Below are 20875 nucleotides of genomic sequence, written 5' to 3' on the forward strand. Positions count from 1 at the left end.
CAGTGTTAAATATAAGCAATAGCATCTCCAAAGTCTCTAATTTAAAGAAGCTTTGGGGATAGGTAGTGATCTTTACTTTAAAGTGTTTGTATAGGACTTTTCAAAGGTGAAGGAAAGCTGCCAGTTGTCCACATCAAAAATCACCTGTTTCCACCACTACAGTCCCACACAAAGATTATAAGATCCATACCCAGAAGCAGTTTGTTTTATTACAGCCAGAGATTCAGTATTGGCTAAAACACAGTACTTAATTCAAGAAGCTATACAAAGATACCTACTGTATGGTGTTTGAATTCTCCATTTGATGAACTGTGTCTTATAAAGATATGTCTTAACCTTCTTTAAAGATCCATGACTTACAAGTATCAAAAATGATTTGTAATGTATACTAGTTAAAATGTATGCATCAAGAAAGAATTGATGAGAATTTATCTCTTTACAGTAATGTTCATGATGTATAATAATCAGCCATTTATTTTAGGGAAAAGGAAATGGAGAATTTTGTCAGTGTTACATGGGTTCACAGAAGCAATTTAAAATTACTAAACTGTCACCAGCAATGGGTTGTAAATTCAGACTATCAGCCAAAAATGATTATGGTACAAGGTAAGATTATTTTATAAAATAATGTAGTTATATTACCCAGTCAGCTTCATTTGTATAATTATTCACAATACAGGCTATCCACTAACAATTTTGCTTGATCACTTTTGATATAGCTGAGATGTGTTACCAGCCCAACAAAATCTGTAACAAAGAACAGGTGTTTGACCTAGCTGTTAAAACACCCATGTCCTACATGGGAATACGTGAGTTTGATACCTGGCTCTGGCTCCTGACTCATCATGCTAATGCAGACCCTGGGAGGCAGTGATAATGGCTTAAGTAATTGGGCTGCTGCCACCCACATAGGAGGCCTAGATTGAGTTCCCCGCTCCCTCTTTGGCCTGTCCCAGTGCCAGGCATTTGGTGCATTTGGGTAGTGAACCAACAGATGAAAACTCAATTGCTTGCTCTCTCTTTTTCATAATAAAATTAGAACCTTTACTAAGAATTTAAAATGTGAATTAAATCTTTTATGTGACAAAAATGCTTTTCTATTGATTTTCAACATATATGATTTCAGTATTTTGTTTAAAGATGTTTGTTTAGATGTTTAAAGAACATCTAAAGTATTTGAGCTAGAAAGGCCAAATACCTTTCTTTTTTTTTTTTTTTCTTAAGATTTTATTTATTTGAGAGGTAGAGTTACAGACAGTGAGGGGGAGAGACAGAGAGAAAGGTCTTCCATCTGCTGGTTCACTCCTCAGATGGCCACAACAGCTGGATCTGGGTCCAAAGCTAGGAGCCAGGAACTTCTTCTGGGTCTCCCATGCAGGTGAATGGGCCCAAGTGCTTGGGCCATCTTCCGCTGCTTTTCCAGGCCATAGCAGAGAGCTGGATTGGAAGAGGAACAGCTAGCACTAGAACTGGCACCCCTATGGGGTACTGGCCCCAAAGGTGGAGGCTTAGCCCACTATGCCACCGTGCCAGCCCCCAGGCCAAGTACCTTTCAAGAGTAATACTGAAATTATTTATCCTCTAGAAATACTTCTGCCCTTTTATGTGAGCACAGAAGTTTACTTACACAACAAAAATTTGTACTTTTCTATTTCATATGAATGGTGTTATATTAAAGTGTGTTTAAAAGTTGTAACCTTTACATAAGTAGAGGAATATTAATGTGTTCATACTTCTCCTATAAGGTAATTTTTTCAATTGACTAGCTAAGTTAAGAAGTGAACCGCTTGTGGCGCCGGCATACCGGGTTCTAGTCCCGGTCAGGGCGCCGGATTCTGTCCCGGTTGCCCCTCTTCCAGGCCAGCTTTCTGCTATGGCCTGGGAAGGCGGTGGAGGATGGCCCAAGTCCTTGGGCCCTGCACCCATATGGGAGACCAGGAGAAGCACCTGGCTCCTGGCTTCGGATCAGTGCGATGCGCCGGCCGCAGTACGCTGGCCGTGGCAGCCACTGGAGGGTGAACCAATGGCAAAAAGGAAGACCTTTCTCCCTGTCTCTCTCTCTCACTATCCACTCTGCCTGTCCAAAAAAAAAAAAAAAAAGTGAACCGCTTACAAATCTGAACAAAGCTGTCTTCTTTTTAATTTTTAATTAATTTATTTATTTGAGAGGCAGAGTTACAAACAATGAGAGGGAGAGACACAGAGAAAGGTCTTCCGTACATTGGTTCACTACCCCATGGCCACAACGGCCAGAGCTGTGCTGATCCAAAGCCAGGAGGCAGGTGCTTCTTCCTGGTCTTCCATGCGGGTGCAGGGTCATCTTCTACTACTTTCCCAGGCCATAGAAGAGAGCTGGATTGGAGGAGGAGCAGCCGGGACTACAACCGGCACCCATAAGGGATGCCAGTCCTGCAGGCAGAGGATTAACCTACTGCACCACAGCACTGGCCCCCAAAACTGTCCTTTTAATTCACCTTTTGGTGTCAGTCTGGTTGCCATAAAGATATTCATGTTGTTAAATATAAGATGTATTATTTGGATTTTAAGTCATCAGCAAAAATGATATAATTTTCAAAAAATTTAATTCATCAAAATTTGTTCTTCGGCTATAAAAATGATTTACTCATTGCTTCTTAAAAACTATTTGTTTCAACAGTGGTTTTAGTGAAGAAATGTTATATTACACCTCAGGCTGTGCCCCTTCTATGCCAGCAAGTCCTGTATTAACTAAGGCCGGAGTCACTTGGTTATCTTTACAGTGGAGTAAGCCCTCTGGAACACCATCAGATGAAGGAATTTCTTACATTTTAGAGATGGAGGAAGAAACTTCAGTAAGTATAAATGTATATTTTAAATAGGGTATTTTTAGTATGGCATTAATCCTGATCTTATAAATATTGCCCTGGTAGTGAGCTCCTTACCCAACTCTGTTGAAGCTTTGGTTTGTTACGCTTTGGGAGGAATTAGTTGTGAGAGAAAACTCAGTCTTTGTTGTTTGCTAGATGTATAAAAAGGAGTTGGGACTTTGTGTAATTTGTAATTTTATTTGTGCCTTGGAACAAGGCACTTCAAATGTATTTGGATTTTTTTTTTCTTTTTGTTTTTTGAAGATTGATTTATTCTTTATTTGAAAGGCAGAGTTACACAGACAGAGTATGAAATCTTTATCACTGATTGACTCCCCAAATGACTGCAATGGCCAGGGCTGGACTAGGCTGAAGCCAGGAGCCTAGAACCCTATCGGAGTCTTATATGTGGCTGCCAGGAGCCCAATCCCCTGGGCTATCTTTCTGCTGCCCTCCCAGGCACATTAACAGGAAATTGGATTGAAAGTGGAGTAGCCAGGACTTGACAAGGCACTTATATGGTCAACATCATCACAGATGGCAACCTAAACTATTGCATCACAATGGCAACCTCAGTTCATCTGTTTTAAAATGAGAAGGATCTCACCATAGCCGACTAGACTGAGCGGCTCTAAAAGATGAAAAAATAATGTTTGGGCCAGCGCCGCGGCTCACTAGGCTAATCCTCCGCCTAGCGGCGCCAGCACACCGGGTTCTAGTCCCGGTCGGGGCGCCGGATTCTGTCCCGGTTGCCCCTCTTCCAGGCCAGCCCTCTGCTGTGGCCCGGGAGTGCAGTGGAGGATGGCCCAGGTGCTTGGGCCCTGCACCCCATGGGAGACCAGGAAAAGCACCTGGCTCCTGGCTCCTGGCTCCTGCCATCAGATCAGCGCGGTGCACCGGCCGCAGCGCGCCGGCTGCGGCGGCCATTGGAGGGTGAACCAACGGCAAAAGGAAGACCTTTCTCTCTGTCTCTCTCTCACTGTCCACTCTGCCTGTCAAAAAAAAAAAAAAAAAAAAAAAAAAAAAAAGTTTGCCTGCTCCAACTGTGTTCCTACACAGCTTCCCATAGTGCCACAGATTTTAAGTCTCAACACAGAGCTATCTAGTACAGCCTGAGTCTAGTTACCCGTCTCTCATCTCATGAAATACAACCTAACTGACCAAGAGTTAGGGTGTCTTCTGTTCTATATTTAGTTCCATAGCTTTTTAGAGCTACTTTGAAGCAGCATGGGTCAAAAGTAGCTTTGGCTCCTCCAAGATACATTTCCAGAATTAAATAAAGCACATGTTCATAGAACAATTTGTACACAATTGTTCATAGCAGTGTTAGTCATAATAGCCAAAAAGTAGAAACAACACAAATGTCTATCAGTAGATGAATGAATAAATACAGTGTGGCTATAGCTCTACAATGGATTATCATTCACCTGTAAAAAAAAAAGTGGAGTACTGATACATGACATAATGTGAATGACTAGTGAAAATGTTTTGCTAAATAAAAGAAGCCAATCCCAAAAGAGAACATGTATGGTTTTATTTATATGCATTTAGACAAATCCATAGAGATAAAATATATTCATGATAGGAGGAAGGGGGAAATGACTACTAAATAAAAAGCACAGGCTTTATTCTGAAATTAGGGATTAGGTGATATTTGTACAGCCAGGTGAATATACTAGAAACTGTCGAATCTTTATACTTTCAAATGATGAATTTTATGCTATGTAAATTATATCTCAATTTTTTAAATAATTAAAAATTGCACTTGGGCTATGAACAGCAGTCTCAGACTCAGACTTCAGCAACATTCTCACCTGCCAGTAGAAGCATCCATTCATTTATTCACATATACACAGCTATATTCACAATTTAAATACTCATATGTTAAATAGTTAAAGTTCTGTTTAGCTCTTGCAGTATCTCAATGGGAAATTACTGTTAGTTCTCGGAGTAGCTTACTCAGGTGGTGGAGTTACCATTGGCTCTGACTCTTCCTATTCTTTCCTCAACACAATGATCTTCTCTTAGCTACTGTATTTACTGAAAAGTGGTCTCCTTCATCCTTCTACAAATATTTGGTGGCATTTCTGGTTCCATCCACTTTACAGAAGCATTTAAGTGAGAATTACAGTCAACATAGCATTAGTCACATTGCACATTGTAGAAGACAAAGAGAAATCATGGTCTGTTATTCCCCATATTCCCAAAGGACATCTAATGAAGAATTTATTCTCCTTTTCCAGGGATATGGTTTTAAACCTAAATATGATGGAGAAGATCTTGCTTACACGGTGAAAAATCTCAGACGAAGCACAAAGTATAAATTTAAGGTAAGCTTTGAAAGTCCTTAAAAGATTTCATTTTCTTGATGCTGTTGTTATTTCAAAGCCAAAATACATGTTTCATCCTTTGGTTTTAACACTTAAATCAACTTCATCTTTTCTAATGAGTTTTGTTTTACTTTGTATTATGTAACAGTGCTTCTCAAACTTTATATATTTAAGTTCAAAATTAGTTTTAATGTTTTATGGGACTCTTCTTTGAATAATGTAAACAAGCATTTCAAAATATATGGAGGGGCCGACACTGTGGCACAGTAGGTTAATCCCCCGCCTGCAATGCTTACATCCTGTATGGGCACTGGTTCTGGTCCTAGTTGCTCCTCTTCCTATTTAACTGCCTGTTGATGGAGGTGTTATCTAACATGTTTCCTCTTTGTAAAGGTACTCTTTTTCTTTTATAATAAGTACTTTATAAATACCATATACTATGTAAGCATCTTACTCCTCATCAAACTTTCACCCACTAGTTTTAAGACCTTCTGATAATTCTTGCCTGAATCAATTAACTTTTATTAGATAAGAACCAAATGATTATTTTTTGGTTACTCTTCTACATTTGTTAGTAGGTATTATACCATTTATTTGTAGCAGTATGAACTCATGGATTCCTATTTATCCAGTGGGTTCTATTTCACTAGTGTGGATTTTGTGAGGCTCAAATTATTCCCAGATTTAGGACCCCCTACAATCTGTTTTCTGAATCCTTTTAACATGTCCCCTTATTGTTCTCTGGCATAAGACACTCTAGTCTTACTGTGTACTTTGCCTGTTTCAGCTCTGGAGTTGATCATTTCTCAAAGCACATTTGACCTTTTTTGTTGTTAGTAGTATTTAGAAATCAAAATCTGGCTGCTAAGTGTGCTTAATTGCTATGGGAATTTCACTGCTTCCAGGTACCCTCCCAGTGGAAAACACTAGGAACTATATGTATATGTTTTGTTTATGTATATATACTTTACATATTTATATATACAATCTTATACTATTTACATCACAAAACTATTTATGTGTGTTTATGTATTTGTGTATAAACACATATGTATGTGGCTTTTTTAAATCACAAGTTCATAACAGATACCTTTAAATATAATGTAACACCACAGATTAATTTTAGTTTTCTCCCTTCCCTTATTTCTTTTTTATTTTTATTTAATAAATATAAATTTTGAAAGTACAGCTTTTGGATTATAACGGTTTTTCCCCCCATAACCACCCTCCCACCCGCAAACCATCCCATCTCCTACTCCCTCTCCCATCCCATTAAGATTTCATTAAGATTTATTTTTAATTATCTTTATATACAGAAGATCAACTTAGTATATACAAAGTTAAAGATTTCAATAGTTTGCACCTACACAGAAACACAAAGTGTAAAGTACTGTTTGAATGCTAGTTTTACTGTTAATTTGCATAGTTCAGCACATTAAGGACAGAGATCCTACATGGGGAGTAAGTGCACAGTAACTCCTGTTGTTGATTTAACAATTGACACTCTTTTTTTATGACATCAGTAATCACCCGAGGCCCTTGTCATGAACTGCCAAGGCTATGGAAGCCTCACAAACTCTGACCTTATTTAGAGAAGGCCATAATCAAAGTGGAAGTTCTCTCCTCCCTTCAGAGAAAGGTACCTCCTTCTTTGATGGCCCATTCTTTCCACTGGGATCTCTCTCATAGAGATCTTTCATTTAAGTCATTTTTTGCCACAGTGCCTTGGCTTTCCATGCCTGAGAAACCCTCATGAGGTTTTTAGCCAGATCTGAATGCCTTAAGGGCTGATTCTGAGGCCAGAGTGCTGTTTAGGGCCTTTGCCATTCTGAGTCTGATGTGTATCCTACCATGTTAGATCATTTTCTCCTTTTTAATTCTATCAGTTAATATTAGCAGACACTGGTCTTGTTTATGTGATCCCTTTGACACTTAATCCTATCTTTATGATCAGTTATGAACTTAAACTGATTACTTTAGCTAGTAAGATGGCATTGGATTTGGAGTCCCATGTCACGTTTCTAGCTCTACCCATTACCCTTCCCTTATTTCTAGCAATCTTTGTCATCAGTGAGAAAATTTGCCCCATTTATATTTGTATATTTACTTGTATTGAGTCAGACCCTTTTCCATCCCCCATACTCTTTTCTTAAAGTCTTTTTCAGGGTGTTTGCATTCCTAGTAGGAGGTACACTTGGGTTTACCCAACTGACCCTCCCACACACCCTAGCTCCATCCCCAGCACAAATGCTTGCCTTTCTTAGCCACCTATTGACCTTTACACTAAATATTTAAAGGAAAAGGGGAGGAGATTGCATATCATTCTTGCTCACTTGAGGCAGTGGCAAGCCTTAAAGAATCTTCTACTGTGGAGACTCCTAAAATTCTGTGTCTTTTCTAGTGTAGTATCTTTGTATTATATTGGCTGCTTGACTTGATCAGCTTATATATTGCTATTTCTTGGCAGACAGTGCTAGGAATTAGCTAATAATCCAGTTAAGATAAGCCAGCCTAAATTTTGTGCAGAAGTTTTCTCAAGAACATAATAGAATACTTGTTAGTTGATAAATTCAGCATTTAAATTTTCCCACCAATGCTTATTTAATCAAATAATTTCCAATAAGTGGTAGAAGCTACTGTAAATAGTTTTTACTATTAAAAGTCAAAGAGGGGCCGGCGCCGCGGCTCACTAGGCTAATCCTCCGCCTAGCGGCGCCGGCACACCGGGTTCTAGTCCCGGTCGGGGCGCCGGATTCTGTCCCGGTTGCCCCTCTTCCAGGCCAGCCCTCGGCTGTGGCCAGGGAGTGCAGTGGAGGATGGCTCAGGTGCTTGGGCCCTGCACCCCATGGGAGACCAGGAAAAGCACCTGGCTCCTGGCTCCTGGCTCCTGCCATCGGATCAGCGCGGTGCGCCGGCCGCAGCGCGCCGGTCGCAGCGGCCATTGGAGGGTGAACCAACGGCAAAGGAAGACCTTTCTCTCTGTCTCTCTCTCTCACTGTCCACTCTGCCTGTCAAAAAAAAAAAAAAAAAAGTCAAAGATATCCCTGCTTAGTATATACTAAGTTGATCTTCAGTATATGAAGGTAATTGAAAATGAAACGTGATGAAGGGCAGGATGGGAGAGGGAGTGGGAGAGGGGAGGGCCACGGGAGGGAGGGAGGTTGGGGGGGGAGCCACAACAATACAAAAGTTGCATTGTATATTCTACTTAAAACTATTGGTTGAACTCTGTAATTAATACACAATTACTCTTAGGTGTTTAATTAATGCTATAACTAGTACTCAAATAGTATTTTACACTTTGTGTTTCTGTATGGGAGCAAAATGTGGAAATCTTTACTTAATATACGCTAAATTGATCTTCTATATAAAGATAATTGAAAATTAATCTTGATGTGAAGGGAAGGGGAAAGGGAGTGGGAGAGGGGAGCGTTGTGGGTGGGAGGGAAGTTATGGGGGGGAGGAAGCTATTGTAATCCATAAGCTATACTTTGGAAATTTATGCTCATTAAATTAAAAAAAAAAGTCAAAGATAAATTTTATTTCTTCTTCAGAACCTTAGAAAAATTTAATAATGGAAAATTTGAGTATAGTGCACAACAATTATATTTGTTATGGCTTATTTTATTATATTAGCTTCATTGTTAAAAACTTCTGGGTCATTTTAATTTCTGAGTACAGTTTTCATATTTACCAGGTTTAACAAATACCCAAGAAGTATGTACATTCATTTTTGTTTTCCTCTTAGGATGATGTTCAGTTATATTTGTGCTTCTGTAATGAATATTATACCAATAAGTCTTCTAAAGAGGAAATTGTTAATGTCTTTGTAATTTAAATTTATTAAAATTCTTAGAATTCTACTACCATGTAGCACCACCATATTAATTGCCACATAGGGACTGACTACACACACACACACACACACACGTACATACACGTGTATTACTGATTTGCTGTAAGCAACCCAAATTTCCAGTTGAAGCTGTTTCACCATAGAAGTCACTTTCAAACTGCAGGGGAGGGGAGATATTGACACAGATAGGATCTCCAGGGAAACAGTAAACTGATCCAAAAAGTACTCCCAATTAACAGGGTTGATAATGGAAGAAAAATATACCCCTAAACTACCTCTTTACATATCATTTAATTACAGGAAAGGGTTATATTATACTGGCTTATTACATAACAAACAAATGAAAATCATGACAAGATCTAGAGCAGTGGCATTCCCAAAATGATGTCCAGACCATTCTGTCAGCATCACTGGGGAACTTGTTAGAAGTATAAATTCTCTGGAGCCACTCCTTAACTACTAAGTAGATAAGGAATCTGTCTGGGGGAGACAGCTAACAGTCTGTGTTATAACAGACCTTTTAGTAATTCTGATGTTTGCTGCAGTTTGAGAACCATTAATCTAGAAGAGAAAAAAATAACCAGAAATAAAAAAATAATACCTGTGTAAAGTTTTGGGAGCTTAGACATTTATTTAAAACCTGCTATATACTGGGAACCCAGCTAAGAAGGGTTCTGAGTTGTTAAATCCTGTTCTGTCTCATTCTTCTTTTCTGATTTAGCATTGCAAACTCAACTTTCAAGAAGTCCTTTCAAAATAAAATTTTAATATTTTAAGGAACTCTTAGTATACTATACAAAAATAATTAAAATATATCCTAGGAAATGACTTGATATCATATTATAGTTTTTATTAAACAGTAGAATATGATTACTATAAAATAAATTTGTAATATGACCAAGTTTGCTAAATACTAGGATACTCAAAATATTAAAACAATGCAAAAAATTTAGGGGCCAGCATTGTGGTTCAATGAGGTATGCTGAGCCTAACTGCAATACCGGCATCCAATAAGAGTACTGGTTCAGGTTCCAGCTGCTCCTCTGTGCTAATGAGCCTGGGAAGGCAGCAGAAGATGGCCCAAGTATTTAGGCCTCTGACACCCATGTGGTAGTCCTGGATGGAGTTACAAGCTCCTTGCTTTGGCCTGGCCCAGCCCTGGCCGTTGCTGCCATCTAGGGAGTAAACTGGTATTCTATCTCTATCTCTGTTTCTCTCTCTCCTCCCCCCCTTCTTTCTCTGTAATTCTGCCTTTCAAATAAATAAATACATCTGTTTTTAAAAAATACATACTGGGGCCAGTGCTGTGGCACAAGAGATTAAAGCCCTAGCCTGCAGAGCCAGTATCCCATTTGGGCTCCAGTTGGAGTCCTGGCTGTTCCACTTCCAGTCCAGCTCCCTGCTATGGCTGGGAAAGCAGTAGAAAATGATCCAAGTGCTTGGGCCCCTGCACCCATGTGGGAGACCTGGAAGAAGCTCCTGACTCCTGGCTTCAGATCAGCACAGCTCTAGCCATTACAGTCATTTAGGAAGTCTCTACCTCTCTCTGTAACTCTTTCAAATAAATAAAATAAATCTTAAAAAAAAAAAAATACATGCGGCCAGCACTGTGGCGCAACGGGTTAATGCCTGGCCTAAAGCGCCAGAATCCCATGTGGGCACTGGGTCAAAACCTGGCTGCTCCACTTCCGATCCAGCTCTCTGCTATTGCCTGGGAAAGCAGTAGAAGATGGCCCAGGCTGGCGCCGTGGCTCACTAGGCTAATCCTCCGCCTTGCGGCGCCGGCACACCGGGTTCTAGTCCTGGTCAGGGCGCCGGATTCTGTCCCAGTTGCCCCTCTTCCAGGCCAGCTCTCTGCTATGGCCAGGGAGTGCAGTGGAGGATGGCCCAAGTCCTTGGGCCCTGCACCCCATGGGAGACCAGGATAAGTACCTGGCTCCTGCCATCGGATCAGCACGGTGCACCGGCCGCAGCGCACTGGCCACGGCAGCCATTGAAGGGTGAACCAACGGCAAAAGGAAGACCTTTCTCTCTGTCTTTCTCTCTCTCACTGTCCACTCTGCCTGTCAAAAAAAAAAAAAAAGAAGAAGAAGAAGAAGATGATGGCCCAAATCCTTGGGCCCCTGCACCCGCGTGGGAGACCCAGAAGAACAGAAGAAGCTCCTGGCTGCTGACTTCGGATTGGCACAGTTCCGGCCGTTGCAGCCAATTGGGAAATGCACCAGTGGACAGAAGACCTCTCTCTCTGCTTCTCCTCTCTCTTTGTAACTCTGACTTTCAAATAAATAAATAAATCTTTAAAAAAAAACATACGTACTACCACATGGGCTTCTATATAGAGAAGTCACACACACTGTCACTTCTGCTAAATTCTGTTTGTTAGTGTGAGTATATTAAGTACAACTCACATGCAAAGGAAGGGAAATTGAGCTTCAACTTCTGAAAGAAAAGTGATTGAAAGATTGTGGACATCTTCCTAAAGCCCCAAAGACTATTAAAAGAATAAATAAAGTAAGCCTAAAACCTAAAGAATGAACTTTGATTATAGCTTATTCCTCTGATTACTGTTTTTTAATATCAGAATGCTAGATTTACACTTATGTCCAGGATTAAATGTCAGAGGGGAGTATACTTGCATACTCTGCATATATACCAAGTCCCTGTTGAAGATAATTCTCAAACAAGCCATCACAATCTGCAAATGTATTTTATTAATACCTATTTGTCTCTTATTGCTTTCTTCATTAGGCCATTATCAGTAGGTATCAAACTTGCTGTTTACTTTTCTATGCTCTTATCACAGGTGATTGCTTACAACTCCGAAGGTAAAAGTAATCCAAGTGAAATAGTAGAATTTACTACCTGCCCTGATAAGCCAGGAGTACCTTTAAAGCCTTCAGTTAAAGGAAAGATACATTCACACAGTTTTAAAATAACTTGGGGTAAGGTATTACTTATTTATACATTATTACTTTTGTATTTGAGTATGAAGTACTTTTTAAGACATTTGAGTAAATTTGTTAACTTAGTACAGTAAGAAATTTAAGAGTCATTCATTGAAGGGAGTGGAAGCTATGTACTCAAACATACTAAGTTCAGATCAGGTCGGACCCAGGAGGAACTGGGGGTCCACTGTAAAACTATATGCAGGAGTAGCACTGTGTGATTAAAGATTGCAAAATTTGTAGCTAGTCACCTGGGTCATCCTGGCCTTTAGAAGAAATGAAAATCAGTTGTTCATTGAAAGCTAACGTTTATTGAACCTCTTATATACTATTTAATCGGAAAGCCAAGGTCACATAAACTTGATCCTTATCTGAAGAATTCAGACTGATAAAAAGACTTAATGGTATTTATAAAATACCCAAATATTTCAAACCATCTTAAAATCTAAAATGAATGAAATATTGTGTAACCATTAAAAATTATTATACAGAGCCAAATTTATAAACATGGGAAAATATGGTAGAATTAGTGAAAATTTTGCAGCTGACAATAGCATGGAACAAAAGGTACTAGTATTAATAATAAAGCATTTGGGAACAGCACTGTGGGGTAGCCAGTAAAGCCACTACCTGCAACACTGGCATCCCTTATGGGCACCAGATCAAGTCCTGGCTGCTCTACTTCTGATCCAGCTCCCTGCTAATGGCCCAGGTAAGCAGCAGAAGATGACCCAATTATTTGGGCCCCTGCCACCCACATGGGTGGCCCAGATGAACCCCATGGCTTTGGCTGGGCCCAGCGCTGGCCATTGTGGCCATCTGGGGAGTGAACAGCAGATGGAAGATAGCTCGTACTTTTTGTATTTCCCTTTCTCCCTGTAACTTGACTTTCAAAGTAAAATAAATAAATTTTTAAAAATAAATAAAAATGATACAGCATTCCAGATTATTTTCTTAAACAATCTGACTTTGATACATATTTTATTAAGACTGTCATTTTTTTCATTGTATATACTTTGCCTAATAGTCACTTTGGCTTCTTTGGGTAGATCCACCGAAAGACAGTGGAGGTGCAGCCATTAATAAGTATGTCGTGGAGATGGCAGAAGGTCCTAATGGTAAGAATAGATATTAAAATTGATGAATTCATCCTTATCAGTTTCTACTGTTCATGATTTTATCTTTTCTTTCCTCTTGCTTTTCATTTGCTGATATTAAAAAGGTATTTACTTCACATTGGGCTTTGATTTCTTTTTCTTCTGTTTAGCAGTTAAAATTTTGCCTGTCACAATCCACTTTAAATTGTTATCTCCAGAAAAACAGTAAATCAAATTTAAGACTACTCTCCAGCTATATCATTACATTTATATTTTCTTTTTCTTTTCCTTTCATGTTTTTACATTGCTCATTCAGGGTACCTAGACTAAATCATTAGGTACTATGAAGTCTTCTGTTAGTTTATCCAGTTATATCTATACACAGATGTATCAGAAAAATTATCTTTCAAAATTTAGCTCCAGGCCGGCGCCACAGCTCAATAGGCTAATCCTCCGCTTGCGGCGCCAGCACACCCAGTTCTAGTCCTGGTCGGGGTGCTGGATTCTGTCCCAGTTGCTCTTCTTCTAGTCCAGCTCTCTGCTGTGGCCCAGGAATGCAGTGGAGAATGGCCCAAGTTCTTGGGCCCTGTACCCGCATGGGAGACCAGGAGAAGCACCAGGCTCCTGGCTTCAGATCAGCGCAGTGTGCCGGTTGCAGCGCACCAGCCACAGCGGCCATTGGCGGGGTGAATCAATGGAAAAGGAAGACCTTTCTCTCTGCCTCTCTCTCTCTCAGTGTCCACTCTGCCTGTCAAAAAAAAATTTAACTCCAATAGCTAATTTTAGTAATAAACTTTATGTTTAGCGAAATTTATTCTTGAATCACAATTAAGTGGGCTTTATTTTTATGAAGCAAGCTGTTTCCTGCAAAAAATAAGGATGTTGCTTCAGTTAAGGCTAAACTTCTAATGGTATTGGTTCTTTCTAATCTTTGTGTGTGGTAACATTATTACTAGACCAGCAAGTACATTTAAAATGCTTAATTAAAAGCAAATCATCAATGTAAGCCAAAGTCTATATAGAGTTACATATTTCACTTTAACAAAACCATGCAGATTTGTCTAGAAAGCTGCACACATAAAATTAGATCATTTCCAGGAAACTCAAAACAGGCTTAATTATTTCTGACAAATTACATAAACACTTATTTAGTGAAGCTAGGATACCTGCTGTGTCCATGACACCAAAATGTTAAACATTACCTTATAACAGATTGAACACAATTCTTTACTTTACAGGAAATAAATGGGATATGATATACAGTGGCGCTACTAGGGAACATCTTTGTGATCGACTAAATCCAGGCTGTTTCTATCGTTTACGAGTTTACTGCATCAGTGATGGAGGACAGAGTGCGGTAATACTTACGTAGAGATCTTCTTTTCTTTCTTTTTTTTTTCCTTAGTTTGGTCACTTGGGATGGAATCTCCAGATGTTACTTCGAGTATTGCAATGTACCCACAAATGTGGAAAAATAATTCCTGTAACCCGGGAGTTAGTTTCATAGTGACCAGAGTATTTTAATGTGGTACTTAGACTTCATATAAGTATTTAGGAAATAGCTATTGTCTGGTTAGTATTTAGCATTAGAAAGACAAATATACAAAACTACTGGAGAAAATTTTACAAATTTTAGGATGATGCTTAATAACCATACTAAGCAGAAATAGAAATAAAATAATTGTAGACTGATTTACTGCACCATAAATTATTTGTTAGTACAAAGCATAAAACACTATTTACTGTTTAAAACAGATTCTAATATTATAATATTTACTTATTTCACAAAATTTTAGTCATTATTTTATTATGTGAGACCCAGTAACCAAAACGGACTTAAAGTATGCCATTATATAAGACATTTTTAATATTATAGAGAGGTATGTTTTTAATAGGAGTGGTTTTTGTTTAACAAATTTAACCAAGAATGGTTTCTTGGAACAATTATAATCATTTTTCAAATAGAATTTAGCACAATAAATGTACTCTTTATAAAAGATAAATTGTAAGCATTTTTTGGGAAGTATGAGTATTATGAAATTGAGTGTGAATCCTGCCCAATGGGGTTATGTTCCAGTTGTTTCAGTTAAAAAAAAAAGCACAGTCCCAATTCTGTTTTTCTAATAGAGCATTGTAGCGTTCTTGTTTATATAGGGTCCCTTTCTGAATAAAGTAATACCCAAATATTATATTTGTGCTTAAAAAGAATAGACTGTTAAAAAATTTTTTGAAGTAAAAAGCATAGGGGCCAGTGCTATGACATAATAGTATAAGCATCCACCTGCAGCGTTAGCATCCCATATGAATGCTGGTTCAAGTTCCAGCTGCTGCACTTCCAGTCCAGCTTTCTGCTGATGGCCTGGGAAAGAAGTAGAAGATGGCCCACATGCTTGGGCCCCTGTGCCCACGTGGGAGACCCAGAAGAAGCTCCTGGCTTTGGATTGGCCCAGCTCCAGCCATTGCTGCCATTTGGGGAGTGAACCAGCAGATGGACGACCTCTCTCCCTGTCTTCCCCTCTCTCTGTCTGAAACTCTGTCTCTCAAGTAAATAAACAAATATTTTTTAAAAATAATCATTAAAAAAGAATATTAAAGGTAAACCTTAATACAATATATAGATAAGGAATATGACATTGAGTTTGTGTCAGTGTTTTTCAGAGAATGTCTTTAAAGTAAAAGACTTTATGTAGCATGGAAACACAAAACAGTACCAAATACTTAGAAAGATACGAAATACATGGGAAAACTTACATGAATTTAGAATTAATTTTAGGTAGGAAGAAGGAAAGATCTTTTTTTAATGTACAAATTAGTGTTAGGTTAAAAACACAGTGTACAGTCAAGAGTCTGAACTTCTAAAAACATTTACAGAATGTTAAAACATCCCCCCTTGTAAGATGTTTGTGGATCCCTTTCAGATATAATCAAAATATTGCTGTGGCTCCAGTGGCACAATCGGTTAGTGCGTGGTACTTGTAAGAGTATTTCCTATTAAGTTGTATTGGACATTGTGGGTCTTGTTTATTTTATAATTATGGGAAGCAAAAGAAGAGTTTGTTAGGATTCTTTGCCTGTTAACTTGCTTTGTATTTATTAGTCACGTGGTACATGTCTTTATTTGCCTATAAGAAACTTGATTTTTAATGATTTGAATTTTGAATGTATTTAGGACTTTATTCCTTTTCAGTTAATGATTAATTATAATTCTAAATTATTGGTGCAATCTTTGTATTATTTTCCTTTTATCAAAAAAGATCTGATTATTTGGTTTGGGGCATTTTTGTTTTCTTTTTGCTTTTGTTTTGGCAGGTCTCTGAATGTTTAATTGTGCAGACTCCAGCTGTACCTCCTGGCCCATGCCTCCCTCCCAGATTACAGGGTAGACCCAAAGCAAAAGAAATACAGTTACGATGGGGTAATTTCCATTTGGTAATAAATTACAATTAAACTTCAACTCGAAGTATTCATCTTGTTTAACTGCATAAATATTTCCAACCGTAGGACTCCCTCCGGTTGATGGTGGATCACCCATTTCCTGTTATGGTGTGGAAATGTCTCCTGTAGAAAAAGATGAATCCAGAGAAGTTTACCAAGGTTCTGAATTAGAATGTACAGTGAGCAACCTTCTTCCTGGAAAGACATACAGCTTCAGACTGCGTGCAGCTAACAAAATGGGGGTGAGGAGACCGTGACTGACTGAATTGTAATCACACCAGTATTTTAACAAGTAGCATCACATCCATTATTTTTGCATTTGGCTCCATATATGGATAAAATAGGTAGTATCTCCATTTTACAGCTGAGGAAACAGGCTCAGAAAAGCCTTGCCTAGAATCTCACAACCCAACGAGTAGGAGAGGTAAATAACAAACCAGACTTGTCAGACTCCAGAGCCAAAGGTTTTTCCGTTCAACTCAGACTCGTGTCATCTCTGCATTAAAGCAGAGTCCATAAAGACAAAGTTGTCAGGGCCGGCAGCACAGCTCGATAGGCTAATCCTCCGCCTGCGGCACCAGCACACTGGGTTCTAGTCGCGGTCGGGAAGCCAGATTCTGTCTGGATGCTCCTCTTCCAGTCCAGCTCTCTGCTGTGGCCAGGGAGTGCAGTGGAGGATGGCCCAAGTCCTTGGGCCCTGCACCCGCATGGGAGACCAGGAGAAGCACCTGGCTCCTGGCTTCGGATCAGCACAGTGCGCCAGCCGCAGTGCGCCTGCCGCGGCGGCCATTGAAGGGTGAACCAGCGGCAAAACCGAAGACCTTTCTCTCTGTATCGCTCTCTCAGTGTCCACTCTGCCTGTCAAAAAAAAAGACAAAGTAGTCAGTTCTTACCTCAGTTGCCTTTTGCTGTTTCTCTAAACTATTCTGTAATTAAAATATCACAAAACTAGACTTACAAGTCTCTTTTTCCCATTATTTCAGATTTTAGCAAACTGTACAATATTTGGATCTTGCTTTCCAACTGAGTTCTGTATTTGTAAACACTTTTTAAAATTTCTTACATACTTTGTTAGCAGTCTGCTGTAATAAAACATTGAGTTAGCATCTTTAATGCTGATGTCTTAATTTACATTTTTAGATTTATGGTAATTTGTCAAAATCAGCTCAAATAAATATTTGCTTTCTATATTTCCAAAGAATATATATTTTGGATCCTTCTAAAGCTATTACAGAATTTAATATATACTTTAGGCCTACTATTTCCCTTGCCTTTTAATTGATATCCTTTTCTTCACTCCTCACATCCTTTCTTTTTTTGACTTATTACTTACCTAATTCCCTGTCCTTTTTTTAATTTTATTTAAGTTATAAAAATTTTATATATTTCATATATACAGATTTAGTAACATAGTGGCTCTTCCCACCCATGCTGCAACCCTTTCTTCCCCTCCCTCTCAGATTCCCACTCTTGATTTTTACGATGATCTGTTTTTAGTATACTTAATGATCATATAGTTAACCCACTCTAAGTAAAATAGTTCCAACAAATAGTATGAAGAAAAACAAAACAAAATGATGCAAAACACTGTTCCTCAATGGAAGAGACAAGGGCTATAAACAATCATTGATTCTCGGAATGTCTGTTTCACTCCAATACAATGCATTCAGCTACTCTATTAATAGTTACCTCGGATCAGGGAAAACATATGGTATATCTCTTTTTGGGACTGGCTTATTTTACTAAGTATAATGGTTTCCAGTTGGGGTCATCTTGTTGCAAAATAGGATTTCATTTCTTTTTAACAGCTGAGTAATACTCCATAATGTATATATACCACAATTTCTTTATCCAGTTAGCAGTTGATGGACATCTGGGTTGGTTCAGTATCTTAGTTATTGTGAATTGTGCTGCAGTGAACATGCAGGTACAGATAACTCCTTCAGATGCTGATTTGTTTTGGTTTGGGTAAATTTCTGTGAGTTGGATGGCTGGATCATATGATAGGTCTATATTCAGATTTGTGATGTGTCTCCATACTGTCTTCCACAGTGACTACACCAGTTTACATTCCCACCAGCCTTTTCCTCCACATCCTCACCAGCATTTGTCATTGGTTGATTTCTATACAAGAGCCATTCTAACTGGGGTGAGATGAAACCTCATTGTGGTTTTGATTTGCATTTCCCTGATGGCTAGTGACCCTGAGCATTTTCTCAAATGGTTGTTCAAGTCCTTTGCCCCTTCCTTAACCAGATTATTTTGTTGTTGTTGAATTTCTTGATCTCTTTATAGGTTCTGAATGCTAACCTTTTATCAGTTGCATACTTTGCAAATATTTTCTCCCAGTTTGTTGGTTGCCTCTTCACATTGCCGAGTGTTTCTCTTGCAGTGCAGAAGCTTCTTAGCTTGATATAATCCCAGCTGTCAATTTTGGCTTTGCCTGTGCTTCTGGGGTTTTTTCCAAGAATTCTTTGCCTTTGTCAATGTCTTGCAGAGTTTCCCCAATGTTCTCTAATAATTTGATGGTATCAGGTCATAGATATAGGTGTTTGATTTATTTTGAGTGGATTTTGGTATAAGGTGTAAGGTAGGGGTCTAGTTTCATACTTCTGCACATAGAGATCCAGTTTCCCCAGAACCATTTGTTGAAGAGACTGTCTTTGCTCCAGGGATTAATTTTAGCTCCTTCATGCATGGATTGATTTCTGGAGTTTCTTTTCTGTTCAACCAGTCTACAAGTCTGTTTTTATGCCAGTACCAGGCTGTTTTGATTATAACCGCCCTGTTATATGTATCAAAATCTGATATTATGATGCCTCTGGCTTTGTTTTGTTGTATAAGATTGCTTTAGCTATTCAGGATCTCTTGTCTTTCCATGTGAATTTAAGCATCATCTTTTCTAGATTTGCAAAGAATGTTGTTGGTATTTTGATTGCGATCACATTGAATACGTAAATTGTTTTTGGTACTATGGACATTTTGATGATATTATTCTTCCAATCCATGAATTTAGAAAATTTTTCCATTTTTTAATGTCTTCCTCTATTTCTTTAGTGTTTTGCAATTTTCACTGTAGAGATCTTTGACATCCTTGATTAAATTTATTCCAAGGTATTTGGTTTTTTTTGGAGCTGTTGTGAATGGTGCTGATTTTAAAAGCTATTTCTCAGCCATGACATTGTGAATACAAAGGCTGTTGATTTTTCCTGTGTTGCCATTTTATCAAACTCTTCTGTGAATTCCAATAGTCTCTTCATGGAGATTTATAGATCCACTATATATAGGATAATGTCATCAGCAAACAGGTGGTTTTATTTCCTCCTTTCCAGTTTGTATTCCTTTGACTTTTTTTTTTCTTGCCTACTGGCTCTGGCTAAATCTTCCAGTACTATACTAAATAGCAATGGTGAGACTGGGCATCCTTGTCTGGTTTCAGATCTTAAAGGGAATACTTCCAACTTTTCCCCATTCAATAGGATGCTGGCCATGGATTTATCATATATTGCCTTGATTGTGTTGTGGAATGTTCTTTCTATACCCAATTTGCTTAAAGTTTTCATCATGAAAGGATGTTGTATTTTATCAAATGCTTTCTCTGCATCTATTGAAATAACCATATGGTTTTTGTTCTTCAGTTTGTTAATGTGATGTATCACATGTATTGATTTGTGAATATTGAACTATCCATGCATACTGGGCATAAATCCTTCTTGGTTCAGATGAACGATCTTTCTGATGTATTGTTGGATTCAGTTAGCTAAAATTTTGTTGAGGATTTTTGCATCTATATTCATCAGGGATTTTTTTTTTTTTTTTTTTTTTTTGACAGGCAGAGTAGACAGAGAGACAGAGAGAGAGAGGTCTTCCTTTTGCCATTGGTTCACCCTCCAATGGCTGCTGTGGCCGGCACACAGTGCTGATCCGAAGGCAGGAGCCAGATGCTTCTCCTGGTCTCCCATGGGATGCAGGGCCCAAGCACTTGGGCCATCCTCCACTGCACTCCTGGGCCACAGCAGAGAGCTGGCCTGGAAGAGGGGCAACCAGGACAGAATCCGGTGCCCCGACCAGGACTAGAACCCATTGTGCCGGCACCACAGGTGGAGGATTAGCCTTGTGAGCCGCGGCGCCGGCCTCATCAGTGATATTGATCCAAGTTATCCTATTCAGTTGCATTTCTTCAGGTTTAGGTATTAAGGTGATACAGGCTTCATAGAAGGAGTTCGGGACTATTCACTCCCTCTCAATTGTTTTGAATACCTTGAGAAGAATTGGAATTAGTTCTTCTTTAAATGTCTGGTAGAATTCAGCAGTGAAGCCATCTGGTCCTGGACTTCTCTTTGTTGGGAGGGCCTTCCCTTATAAT

At 38.9% G+C, this 20875-nt stretch overlaps 1 protein-coding gene across 9 annotated transcripts in view; it reads left to right on the forward strand.

The window, feature by feature from the left end:
* Nucleotides 1–20875, forward strand: part of FNDC3A (fibronectin type III domain containing 3A) — a 176692-nt gene that overhangs the window by 130864 nt on the left and 24953 nt on the right. For all 9 annotated transcript variants that reach the window (XM_070048856.2, XM_070048857.2, XM_070048854.2 and 6 more), the window contains 8 exons: nucleotides 482–606; nucleotides 2657–2831; nucleotides 5090–5176; nucleotides 11836–11974; nucleotides 13027–13095; nucleotides 14313–14431; nucleotides 16384–16489; nucleotides 16576–16751. In XM_070048856.2, the coding sequence (XP_069904957.1) occupies nucleotides 482–606; nucleotides 2657–2831; nucleotides 5090–5176; nucleotides 11836–11974; nucleotides 13027–13095; nucleotides 14313–14431; nucleotides 16384–16489; nucleotides 16576–16751 (996 nt within the window). The remainder of the gene's footprint in view (nucleotides 1–481; nucleotides 607–2656; nucleotides 2832–5089; nucleotides 5177–11835; nucleotides 11975–13026; nucleotides 13096–14312; nucleotides 14432–16383; nucleotides 16490–16575; nucleotides 16752–20875) is intronic.

Source organism: Oryctolagus cuniculus, chromosome 9 (assembly GCF_051225735.1).
Source record: "Oryctolagus cuniculus isolate XC-2025 breed Fujian yellow rabbit chromosome 9, ASM5122573v1, whole genome shotgun sequence".
Lineage (NCBI taxonomy): Eukaryota > Metazoa > Chordata > Mammalia > Lagomorpha > Leporidae > Oryctolagus > Oryctolagus cuniculus.